The 12,828-nt window shown below is 42.2% G+C and overlaps 1 protein-coding gene across 3 annotated transcripts in view; it reads left to right on the top strand.

The window, feature by feature from the left end:
- Nucleotides 1-2,067: 2,067 nt before the first annotated feature.
- The window catches only part of PCSK5 (proprotein convertase subtilisin/kexin type 5), a 302,119-nt gene continuing 291,358 nt past the window's right edge, over nucleotides 2,068-12,828 (top strand). For all 3 annotated transcript variants that reach the window (XM_030566779.1, XM_030566778.1, XM_030566780.1), the window contains exon 1: nucleotides 2,068-2,817. In XM_030566779.1, the coding sequence (XP_030422639.1) occupies nucleotides 2,620-2,817 (198 nt within the window). In that variant the 5' untranslated portion in view covers nucleotides 2,068-2,619. The remainder of the gene's footprint in view (nucleotides 2,818-12,828) is intronic.

The raw sequence follows: 12,828 nt of genomic DNA, 5'->3' as shown, positions 1-12,828 counted from the left end.
AGAGCTGACTTGTGTAATTTTCACTGAAGTAATCAATAAAGAGGGCTAATTGCTGGAGGAGATTTAATGTCATATTCAATTAATGTGGATTTATTAATATCAGCAACATGACAGCCCCTTCTTGGCCCAATCCTGCTTCTTTTGAAGTCAGTGAGAGTTCTGCTATTGATTTCACTGGAACCAGGATTGGGCCCATGTTTGCCAAAGAGTGAATCATTATTTGTGAAATTTCTAGAGGAGGTAAACCCATGGCAGTCTTGGAACTGAGGACAGAGGTAAACAGTGTGTTGTAATATGATTAGCAAATGATAATGTGAACTACAGAAAAACATACAGGGAAGAGAAATATTTCCTTGCAAGTGAAATTTTAGAGACAAGAAACATATAATTCATGGGGGAGTAGAGAGTGGATTTTCCTGATTTTCCCCCTTGAACTTAATGACATTATATGGTGGCAGGTTGGCCAGTAATAGAATATAACAAGATTATAGAAAAAATAAGTGAATTGGGTGCATAGACTATTTTAATATAGATTGTATAATTTTTTGTTGTTGCTAATTTACATTTAATTAGGGAGACCACATATTTAGTGTTTAGAGCAGAGAACTGGGATCAAGATACTGCCCACTTGCTATGTGACCCTTTGAAAAGCATTTAATTTCTCATGTCTGATTCCTGTAGGAATGGGAATATTAATGCCTGTTTCTGTAATGTTCTTTAGGGTCTCTGATAAAAAATAATACTTTGAATTTATATATAGTTTTTAATTTTCAATAGCTTTTCAAACACTAATGAATCCTCCCAACTCCCCTGGGAGGTAGATACATTGATTTATGTATCTCCATTTTACAGATAAACCAAGGCTAAGTTAAGGGACTTGTTCAAGGTCACAACAAGGGAGCTATCATTGGCTGGTAGCAAATATGAGGATTTGCTTCAGGGAAAATACTTTAGCACATGCTTAAATTAAAGCACGTGAGTAATCCCATTGAAGACAACATTACTATTCATATGCTTATTCAGAGCTACCATTAGAAGTCATTGGGTCCTCATACACAGTTCTAGGCTCAGACCACTACCCTATCTTTCTCTAAGACTAAGCCTCTTTGTATAATTGGTGATGATATAATGCAATATTAGATATTCTTAGATACTCTTCAAAGACATTACATATTTATTATACACATTTCAAAAGCATCTGTTGCCACAGTATCCAGTGCTCCTACATAAAATATCTAATATTTATACTATCATGTTTTAAAATATAGTTTATGTGTGTGGATTTTTATTTGTCAGTGTTATTATGCAATAATATTTTCAAATTAATTAATATGTCAAAGACTACAAAGACAATCCTGCAACTCATCCCTAATGGGGTATTATGAGGTGTGGCATAATTAGAGCTAAATTTTTAGTTATGACTAACATTTTATATTGCAATAACATCTCCATTTCAGTCAGGCTGGGTCCTCACTGTGCTAGGCATTGTACAAACATATATCCAGTGACAGCTCCTGACCCAAAGAACTTATAATTGAAAAGAATTATGTTTATATGTAACTGACAGGTATTTGAAATGTTTTATCCTGGATGATAAAGAAATGAGAGGGTGGATTTTATTCAGGTGACAGGTTTTTTATGTGCAATTCTAGGTGTCTGTTTTTCTGTGCTGGTGTTGAGCTGACTTTCTTTTATTATTATTGCAATGTATAAAAATGTACACTATAAACTTCTGATGCATGGTTCTGGAGCTGGGTTTAGCATGTCTGTGCACGTCTACTGGATCGGTAGGATGTGGTTGCATGCCTGGTGATGATACCATGTACGTTACGAGGTTCTGTGCACTGAAATAAATAATGAATTGAATCTAATTCCCATCGTTGTTGGCTGTTTGTTTTCAGTTGTGGGATCACCTCGCGCTGTTTGTTTAAGGTTTTTGTATTTGTAATGGGTAAAGGAAGGCGCTAGGACCGGGCTGGCTCCTAGTATCAGCCGGGAGGGAACTGGAGGAGAGAAGGGGGGTGCACAGTGACTTATGCAGGGAAGGCGCTGCTGCCATTTCCACTCACACTCCGCACTCACTAGTCAGAGGGAGGGAGGGAGGGAGGTTACACAGGCTGACTGAACTGAGAAGCTCAGCTGCCAACACTCAACACTGCCTGCTGCTGCTGCTGTACTCTGGGCAAGGGGAGGGAGGGAGAAAGAGAAGGAGAAGAAGAAAATAAAGAAAGAGAGAGCAGATAAGTAGAGGGGGGAAATCTGAGAAAGAAGGAAAAGCAAAGGACACCTCCCTCCCTACAGAGAGAAGACTTTCCATGTAGCAGGGGAAAGAGGGAGAAGCCTGAAGCTCAGAAACTGTGAGAGGAGCTTTCCTAGCAAGTTACTTAATCCCTGGAGGGAGATTAATAATAACAACAGTTGCTGATGATAATTATACATAATCTCTAATAATTTAAACCCAAAGAAAGTTCAATGCAATATTCTAAGCTATTTCTAGTTGCCTCTTCGGGGTAACTTTGGAAGACTTGCTGCTGCTGGTGGTGTCGCCTGGAGGTGAGAGAGGAGCCTGGGAAGAAGGAAGGAGAAGTTTCGTGGGGCTTGTTTGCACAGGAGGAGAAGATGGGCTGGAAGAGTCGCTGCTGCTGGAAAGGCGGAGGAGGAGGGGACCGTCTCTGCCTGCTCACCCTCTTGCTGGGGTTCCTGCTACCCGCCTGCAGGACTCGAATGTACACCAACCACTGGGCTGTGAGGATAACTGGGGGGCATCAGGAAGCCAGCAGGATAGCTAGCAAATACGGATACGTCAATATAGGACAGGTAACCCTCCTTCAAACTACATCCACTACTTTCTAACAGATGGTAACGTTGCAGATGCCGCAGGCAGGACCTTCTCCCAGATCTGCTGCTGTTGCTGTTCAATCTGGGCAGGCACAAAAAGTTAAGCAAGGGAGCGCAGGGCAATGGAAGGGGCAGACAGAAGTTTGCCCTTCACGCCAGATTCCTCGGAGCCGTTCCCCGAGTGCAGAGTATATGGAGAGTCCTATTCAAGTCAGCAGGGATCTGTTTGTGGCTGAATCCTGCCGGTGGATTGTGGTGGCAGGGGGCTGTTTCTCCCCTTGTGTTTGTTTTGTGTGGCTGCGTGCATAGGCCAGGTGTAACACGCATGTTTTAATTGTATGTGTGTGTCCCGGGTGCCGGTGCTCTGGGGGATGACGCGAGTGTGCAATGCACAACAACTGCGGGAGACAGAAGTTTCTCTCTGCAGACACTTTCGGGGAAGGATTGTGCGAGTGAGGCGGGGGATGTTCTCTGTGCAGCTCCGTGGGCATTTCTCAGACAGCTGCTCACGAGGTGGGAGCGTGCAAAACACCCAGCCAGGAGACGTTTGAAACTTCCTGCGGTCAGACAGTGGCTCTAGCAGCAGGCTTGAGAGGGGAGGGGAAAACAAACACCCAGCTCCCCACCCCCCGATTCCTCGTCTTTGTCCTAGGGCTTGGGAGGGTTGGGGGAGATTACTGTCTAGGAGTGATCCAGCCAGGTAAAGGAACGGGGGCTGGAGTTTTAAAATGCAGTGGAAATCGGTGCTTAGAAAAGTTGCCCCGGTTATTTGTGATTGTTATGAATGCAGAATAAAGACCAGTTCATGTGGGTGAACTGATGGTAACATGGACACAGCGATAAAGCCAAAATCCGCGCTCGTTCAGCCAGGTAAATTTCCGGCTAAGCTTAGAATCCTGCCCGCCCCCGCAAGCTGTACTGGTGGTGGAGGGGCAGTTCAGGGGAACACGTTTGTCACGGAAATTAAATGCATCTAAGGAATTACCCTTGTCCTGCTGACGCTGGGTGGAAGTGGCTCTGCTGCGGATCGGAGCCTGCTGCCGCTAGGGACGTGTTTGTGAAGAAGGTGGGGGGAGGAGATCGCTTGGAGGCAAGGAGTATCAGCTCTGTCTAAGATATCAGAGCATCTAGCCCTCCCACAGCTTTCCCCACCTCCAAGCTCCTCAGTCCATTTGTGCCGTTTCAGAGCATGAACTTTGAGCTCAGTCCCTGAAAATCAGATCACCCTGAACAAGCAGATTGTGTGTCCCACGGGGCTAGGAGGACACAGCTGCTGTTATTGCCAAGGTGGGAGTGAGGGGAATTTCTAGCCCCCATTTTGGACACCTTCCGGAGGGACAGGTTACGAGGAAGGAGGAGGAGGTGGGAAAAGGGTCGCCCTTTGTGCCACTAGATGCCTGCATGTCGTCTTGCTGCGGCTACGATTTGTAGCAGGCATCTTGGAGAGAGAAAAATAAACCAGACTAGTCCTGTTAAAAACCAGGTTGTGCATGGATAGGGGGAAATACTGAGGGCATTCGAGGGCTGATGTACGGAATCCGGCGGGACTTACTTGTGCTCAGAGATCTAGATTTTACATATCGCGGTAAGGAGAAGCAACCCTGTCAATGAACGGCCTATATTGGGGGGAAACACTGATTTCCTAAACTGAGTGTGTGTATATCTATATATACACAATAAAATTACTTCCTCCTTTCTTCAGTTCATAATAAAATTAAAATTGGAAAAGGGGAGAAGTAAAATCTTGAATCCAAGCAAATTTAACACAAAATCGTACAAATCTTCCTTGATCTATGCCCAGTCAGTTAGAAAACATGGGGACTCTGTTGAATCCACAGATGTTTAGTTAGAAAACACCTGGAACTGTCTGGATCCAAAAACAGACCATGAGAAAATTATTGGATCCAGACACATGGAGTGAGGAAACATCTGGTTCTTGCTGGATCCAGTCACATTTAGAAAATACTCTGCTGCTGCACAGATACTACAGTGAGAAAAAAGAGTTAAGATACTCTTTTTCTGATGTACCCCCTGTCATAGTATATCACACATTTCTTGGTATTTAGTTTTATAAAGTGTGAGTTGTTATCCAATGCATCACAAACTGAGTGCTTAAAAATAAACATTGTTTTGCAAGCAGTTTTTCTGGGTGCACTTTTAATGACACCAATTAAAAGTTTAGAACACAAGATTTAATGTATACTGAAGACCTCTTCATCTCATGCAAGAAATTCACAAAAATAGAGCTGCACTTCAGATCTTTTTCACCCCATCAGATCAAAGGACAGTAACACTCACCCAATTGTTAGTATAATAAAATCAGTTCACACATACTGTATTATTGCACTGAAAGTTTCAAACATACCTCTCAGTTGTTCCTTGTTAAGAGAGACATCCTTCATTTTATAACTTAATCTGGAACAGTGCACATTTATTATTAATTATTTACATCAAAAAATCTGGAACACAGCACTGAAATTATATAAAATGTGAAATACAAATAATTAAATTTTCAAAAGGGCTGAGTCCCAGCTTCCCTTTTTGTTTCCACAGTCAGGTAATTAGAGGCACAAATAATACTATTTAGGGGCACAAAATTACAGGGGCAAATGTATATGTGCAAATTGCACCTACTCTTTGGAAAATTTGGCTCCAAATTGCCATTTATATAAAATAAGTGAATCCAAAATTATGGCTTCCTGCTCTATTGTTTTTGTGTCCCTTATTCTGGATCTTTTCTTCTTTTTTGTATCTTCACATTTGGGCCTTAGTAATTTGAGCATTACCATATTGTTCAAGTACAGAAACAGGCAATATAGTAAGATGTCTGGAGAAGGATTCTCTTCTGCCCCTTGTCTTATTTGCCATGCCAGTAAATTAGGGCCGGATCCTGCATTCCTTGCACACCCAAAACTTCCATTGAATAAATAAGGAAAGCTTTTGTAGCTTTTGTCTTCTTATATGTCAGTAAAGTGTCATGTGTACACCTATAGCCTTATGTTAATAATACATACATTGCTGATCAGGTGTGCAGATAGGGAGGGGACAAAATACAGAGCATATAAATAATGGACAATTGGAAAATGCATGAATAGATCTACAAATCAAAGGAGTGCATAATGCCAATTCCCTTCATTTAAGTATTATTTAGGTATGCAGATATGAAGTATGCAAATAAAAGGAAGAATATAGGAATATATTAACTGGGGAAAGTGTATTTGAGGGAACAAGTGAGCGTTATTAGTGATAGCATGAACACAGGTCTGGTAGTTGATTCCTAGTCTCATTCTGCTTGCTACCAAGCTAAAACATTCATGTTTTGGCTACTAGATGTCATTTTGCTCTATCAAATAGAGATCCCAGAGCATGATTTATTACATATTTATGTGTTCTGAAGAGTGGTGTGCAAGAAGAGTTTCATGGCTGTGTGAAGTTCTCTTTAGGTCTGGCCCTTTTGAGTTTCTGGTTACTCCTAGCAAAATATTCTCCAAATGGTTTTTTTTGCATCAGAGTGTTCATTAGAGTGTCCCCGGGCATTCATGTGAGTAATCTGTTCTGTTCTATTCCATACCCCACTCCTGCTCTGAAAATTTAGTACCATTTTCGTCAGGTTCCCAGATCCCTGGGTCTACAGGTGTATGACTTTGATTCTACATCTCTTGTTACCTTCTGGATAGCACAGAACTATGCGATTCAGAGTGTACCTAATACAATTCAAAAGAATTATGGCACCATTCTTGAAAAGTATAACAGAATGTATGTAATCTCTATATGTGAAACAAAGCATACAGGTTATTTTGTAGGTAGCATATGTCGATTTTATAGAGCACGGGTGAAGAGAGATTTGAGGGTTAAGTTTTAAGGATAATGATTAAGGAAAGAAAAATTGTGAAGTCCAAGGAGTAGGATTTGGCTGTCTTTTTATTAGGAAGATTTAGAAGTCACAGGCAAGGGAGAAGTGAGGGTTGTTAACATGGATTTGAAGAATGAAGGAATCAATCCAACCAAAAAAAAGCATGGAAAGGGAGGGAGAAACATCTATGGCAAGGCCAGCAAGGGATGAGAATCTACTATTTATTGGGGAGAGCCAATGGGAAGTGGCTGAAAGAAATCTGATAGTATAGGGTACAGGGAATAGACAGAAGAACGGGACAAGATAAATACAAAAGGATTGTGAGAAGTATTGTGGTCTGATATCTGGTTACACTATTAAGATACTTAAAGTAACCAGTTAGCAGATTCCTTTTCCAGTGGCAGAATTTGCTGCGTGTGCAACCTGTATATTATGGCAGCCAAGACAGTTAGGAGTTTGGTTTTGTAGACAGTGTTACTATAAAGTGAGCTGAAAGAGAGCCTTCTTCTGATTGGGTCAGTAGGAGCGGTGCTATGTTTATTTTGGCTCGAAGTTGCTCATTGCAAATCTTATGAAAGAACAGATCCATAAACAATCTGAAATGGACAAGAAACCATTAAAGGGTTCTGAACATGGGATATTACCACCTCCAAATAGAAGTAAAGGGACAAGGAGCTGCATTTTGGGGTAATTGAAGATTTGAGAGTTGGGCTTTAGAAAGAATGTACAGAAGGCTAAATCTTGGCTCTTTAAAATCAATGTTAGTCTTGCAATTTACTTCAACAGGCATTTTACCCAAAGGAACAGAAGAATTACAAGAGTCTAGATAAGACACAATAAGGTCATATATAAGAACTGATGTCTAATATGGACAGTGTTTCAGAGGTTTTTGTGGGCAGATTTGCAAACCAGGAAAATCCTGATAATATTGTCAATTTACTGAGTTGAACTGAGGGGAGCAGTAGAGATGGGGGGATTTGCTTCAGGGTGCTTTTGTTACCGGTTGATCTATCCATTTTGAAAGTGTGGAGATGAAATAAGTTATGAGAAAAGGCAAACCAGAGGATGAGATTTAGGCAGGCTGCAAGTTAATTTAGAGATAAAAGAGGAAAGGTGGTATAAGTTTTGGATTTTATCTGCAGAGAAGTGATACTCAGTGTTGACTTGAGAAAAGAGATGATCAGTGGAGATGAACCCTGGGGCAGGGGGTTGTGAAATGAAGTTCAGACAATACACTGGAAAGGGCTGTAGGACATATGTTTTATGGGTTGTTGATTTTTTGTGATTTAATGCTTCCTTGGGGGTGCTTTGAAGTTAGCCATTGTGTCTTTTGCTTTGTTTGGGTGATTGGTAGTAGAATATAACAAGTGGTCCTTGAAATATCTGCTTATTTTCATTGTCCAGCTGGTGTCTTAGTCCTGGCCATGGCTAGAAAAACTAATCATACACCAGATGACCAGATCAATTAGTCAGGGGTAGATGTGATAGATGGATGAGGGAGGGGCCACTGAGATTCAGAGGCAAAATATTGGAGGGAAGCCCAGCTCCCTGCTACTCCCAGTTCCTGGTCAGATGGAGGATGGAGAGATTTCGACCAGTGTGCTGTCTGTGAACCTTGCTTAGGGGTTTCATCTTTTATTTCAGACTCTGAGTAGTAGATAGTTGATTAACTTGAAGCTCCAGTCTTCTTTACTTCACCGAAGGAAGAAGGAGTTTTCTGTCACTTATCTCACTGCAAGGCCTCCTGGCAGACATAAGGTGGGAGAGGAAGAGGTTTTTCCTAAGCAACCTCTTTCCTAGGCTCCTTTTTTTCATCCTTCTTTCCTGTTAATAACTCCAGTTTACTGCCTGTGCTGTTAGTGATATTTTTTCTTACCTTTACAAGCATGAAATTGACATGAGTTTTGACAATTGTACTGTCACCCATAGTTATTTGCATAGCTGCAGTGAAACTAACCAGAATGTTACTAATTTCATTCTTCTCTGGCTTGGGAAAGCAGTGAGCAGCAGCTGAGGTGTCAGTAAGGTGACACTGCAGAACATTTGATTTGTATTTGGAAGACTGTCTTCCTAAACATAGCAAAGAGACCTGTGGCACCTTATAGACTCACAGAGGTTTTGGAGCATGAGCTTTCGTGGGTGAATACCCACTTTGTCAGATGCATGTATTCACCCATGAAAGCTCATGCTCCAAAACCTCTGTTAATCTATAAGGTGCCACAGGACTCTTTGCTGCTTTTACAGATCCAGACTAACACGACTACCCCTCTGGTTCCTAAACATAAGGGGTAGAAATTTTTGTTTTTAAAAGGAATGCCAAAATTCTGCAGAAATTGATGATGTAGGTCCCCTTATTGGTTCTGACAAGTGGGTTAATGGATTTTTCAAGCCTTGCTTATGGTTAGCCACAAAAAAAATTGTTCACTAAGTTTTTTGTTTTGGTAAGAACGTCTTACCGATGAAGGCTCATTTTGATGACTGTAGATAGTGCTGTAGATTTTGAGCATATTAATTCACACTGTTGGACCTGATCTTGCCTATGCTTAAATCAGTGGGAGTGTGTCCATCTACTTTAATTGGAGCTGGATCAGGGCCATAGTGCTTGGTTATTGACAGTAGGCCTAGTGTAAATCAATAATAACTCCATTAAAGCCAACAGAGTTACCTTAGTGTAAAGCCAGTGTAAGTGACAGTCCCAAAGCTTAGTTTGTTAGTTTGGGCTTTTGTATGACAGAAGTATCTTAAGTGATGACATCATATCCTGAATTTTGATTTGTAGTGATGACATTTTTGTTTGTGGTCTTAAGAATGGGGGATTCTGGCCCACTCTAAATGGGCAGTTGGTGATTCCTTTGTTGTGTGGGAATCTCTGGCTGGCATAAAGCTGTCTCTACACCATTCCCTCTCAACTGTGCCAAGAATGGGGATGGAATGCACTGGGGAGGCTGTTACAAGTTGGTATAATGTAGAGCATTCTAGGGGTTGCTTTAGGTTACACTGTGATTGAACCAGACCCTCAATAGTTGCAGGGTTACAGAGCTCTAGCACTGAGCTGAGTATCTATTGCTAACTCTTGGAATAATTCCACCTTACATTGGCTGTCTACAGATAGAAGCTGTTGAACGATTTATTAAAATCATGTAGTGTGTTTTGCACTTTGTCCAATTGTCTGCAGTGTTGTTATAGCCATGTTGGTCACAGGATAAGAGATGGACAAGGTAGGTGAGGTAATGTCTCTTTTGGACCTTCAACCAATAGAGATCGGTCCAATCAAAGATTCTACCTCACCTACTTTGACTTTGTCCAAGTGACAGATATGTTGTAACTCCATTGATGTAAAACAGCTGATCACTATTCAGTGAGAGAAAAGGAAGCTTGTTTTTGATACAGCCTTGAAAATTATAGTATACTGATATGTCATCTTAGTTCCAATAGTTTTCCTTGTTTCCTGAAGTACAGCTTCTCACTGGAAGTACATTTGTGGTTTAGTGCTCACATGTTCTCAATACTTTGCAGAAAGGGATGCTAGTTTAGTGAGACATGACCTGAGAAAAGGTTTAAAAGCCAGCCTCTCTAATTCTGGCTCTGACGCTAATGCCTTCCATGGTCTTGGGAAAATCAGTTAACCCAGTCTTCCTCCACTTCTCATTGTATAAAAAGGGAGCTGATAATTAGGGATGTGTGCATGCGTTTCCTCTAATTTCAAATATTGTGGCTTCAAAGTAAGGAATGGGCAGTGAACCTTTTGTTTCATATTGTTTGTGTTCATATTGTTTTGCCAGTTCCTGTCTGCTGCTGCCAGCAGCAGCCCTGAGCCTGGAGCACTGCTCCTAGCTCAGGCAGGACACTCTACCTCTTCCTAATTGTGCAAGAAGAGTGGGAGAGAGAAGAGGGAAGGGGTGAAGAGCTCCTTTCTGTGGAGAAGAGAAATGGAATAACAAATAACCTGTTGCCTCCATCCTAAAGTGGAGTGGAGGTGAAGACTCTTTGCTCCTTTCCTTGATTCAAGGGAAGGGATGAGTATATGGGAACCCTCCCCATCCCCACAACTCCTCCCTTCACACCTTGATTGTCCCAACAGGTCATCCATTCCCTTCCACTGATTTTATCTGGGGAAAGTCGCCTAGTGACCTACCCTCACCTTCCCATCATCCTCTGGAGCAACAGGCTACCTCTTCTCCAGTATTCTGCCTTGAGCAAGGCAATAAGGACACTCAGTGTTACAAGGATAGTGTACTAAGCTCTAATATGAGAAGCCAACCTGTGGCCATTGCAGATTACAGTATTATGTTATGACTGTGCTTCGTAAAGATTTTATTTGAAAAGTCTCAGTTGAACCACAGGGTCGGGAGTGTTATGTGGGATTTTAGTGCTTTTAGGCCAGTAAATCACATAAACAGTGAATAAATATTAATCAGATTCAAACCTGAAGATCTAGCAAAGGCACAGAGAAGCTGTTGTTGAAAGAAGAAGGATTGATTGTTCAGAAAGATTGAGTAGAATGGCTGTTAGCAACTTGCTGGTCCTATTGCCTATGGGTAAAAGGGAGATTGCTGTTAACTTGATAGTTTTCTTAAGTTAGAAGATTACAAAAAAATTGCAGCTGAACTAGAAAAGAAGGACCCTGAAATAAGGATAGCTTCTTTTCAGTGAGTGAGAGAAAAAGACTGCTGCCTGAGTTCCCAGCGTCTCACACTGACTGATGCAGAAAAGCAGGATGATAGCCCCCTGAAGTTCTGTAGAAGCATTTTCAGCCACTCAGGACTGTTATATTTAAAGATTTAATACAGAAGACAGGACACTTAGATTTCAGTTCAATAGGTCACGAAACTGAGACAGGGCACAGCCACAAGAGAATTTAGGACTTTGCATAAATAAGCTTCTATAGCCTGGGCGTCACAGATACAGGTACCAGAGCTAAGATGTTAAAAGATCTTAAACTAGATATGTTATGAGCTATGTACAGAATAGTGAAATTGCACAGATGCAGCCGACAGAATTAAATACAGGCGATACTGAGGTAAACTTTATAGAGAAAAAACTCAACTGAACAAGGAAGAAAGGCCGAGAATTATAAACAACTGCAACAATACAGAGTGAGCACAACATGCAGACTGTCTGCTGCTGCGATTGTGCTAGCAGGCATTCTGGGGCCAGCAAGAAGTGTCCATCTTCTGAAGACATCTGTAGAAAATAAAAGACAAAACATATTTTTGAAAAGCTTGCAGGCAGCAAAAGCAGCAAAATAAGACACATATGGCAGAATACAAAGAGGAGAGCATATCTGATGAATCCATATTCAGCATTAGATATCGTGTAGGGGCAGTTAAGGCTAAAGTAAAACAGCAATTCATATTACTGAATGTGAGCACTGGGAAGGAGGTGGGTAACAAAATCATGTGCCAAATGTGCTGTGGGTCCATGTGCAAATTATTAATCTACATAGATTATTGTAAATAAGATGAGAGGAATCTGGCTTTACGGTATAGTGGAGTCAAGATACCATTATATGATGATTCTAATATGAAGCCCTTAGATAAGGGTGGGAAAACTTTTTGGCCTGAGGGCCATACCGGGGAATAGAAATTGTATTGCGGGCCATGAATGCTCACAAAATTGGGGTTGGGGTGTTGGAGGGGGTGAGAGCTCTGGGGTGGAGCTGGGGATGAGAGGTTTGGGGTGCAAGAGAGTGCTGCATGCTGGAATTGAGGGGTTCGGAGGGCGGGAGGGGGATCAGGGCTGGGGCAGAGGGTTGGGACTTGGGGAGAGGCTCAGGGGTGCAGGCTCAAGTGGCTCCTGGAAGCAGTGGCATGTCCCCTCTCTGGCTCCTATGCGTGGAGCACCCCCAACCCTGCTAGAGCGCTGGAGTGGGGCCATGCAGCTGCTTCCAGGAGCTGTGTGGTGTGGCTCCCAACCCTGCGCCCCGGACCAGGACCATGCTGCCGCACCCTGGCAGGAGTGCCGGAGTGGGGCCAAGCCATGTGATGCTGTCCCCAAACTGATGCCCCCACCTGGCTCTCCAGAGCTGGGCAAATCCCAGACTACGCTCCTCAGCGGGAACTCGCAAGCCGGCTTAAAACAGCTTGGTCCACGAGCTGTAGTTTGCGGACCCCTGACTTAGGTAAATGTACCCTGAG

The sequence above is a fragment of the Gopherus evgoodei genome, chromosome 6 (genome assembly GCF_007399415.2).
Source record: "Gopherus evgoodei ecotype Sinaloan lineage chromosome 6, rGopEvg1_v1.p, whole genome shotgun sequence".
NCBI lineage: Eukaryota > Metazoa > Chordata > Testudines > Testudinidae > Gopherus > Gopherus evgoodei.
Note: the sequence above shows the minus strand (reverse complement) of the source record. Positions and strands in the feature narration are given on the sequence as shown.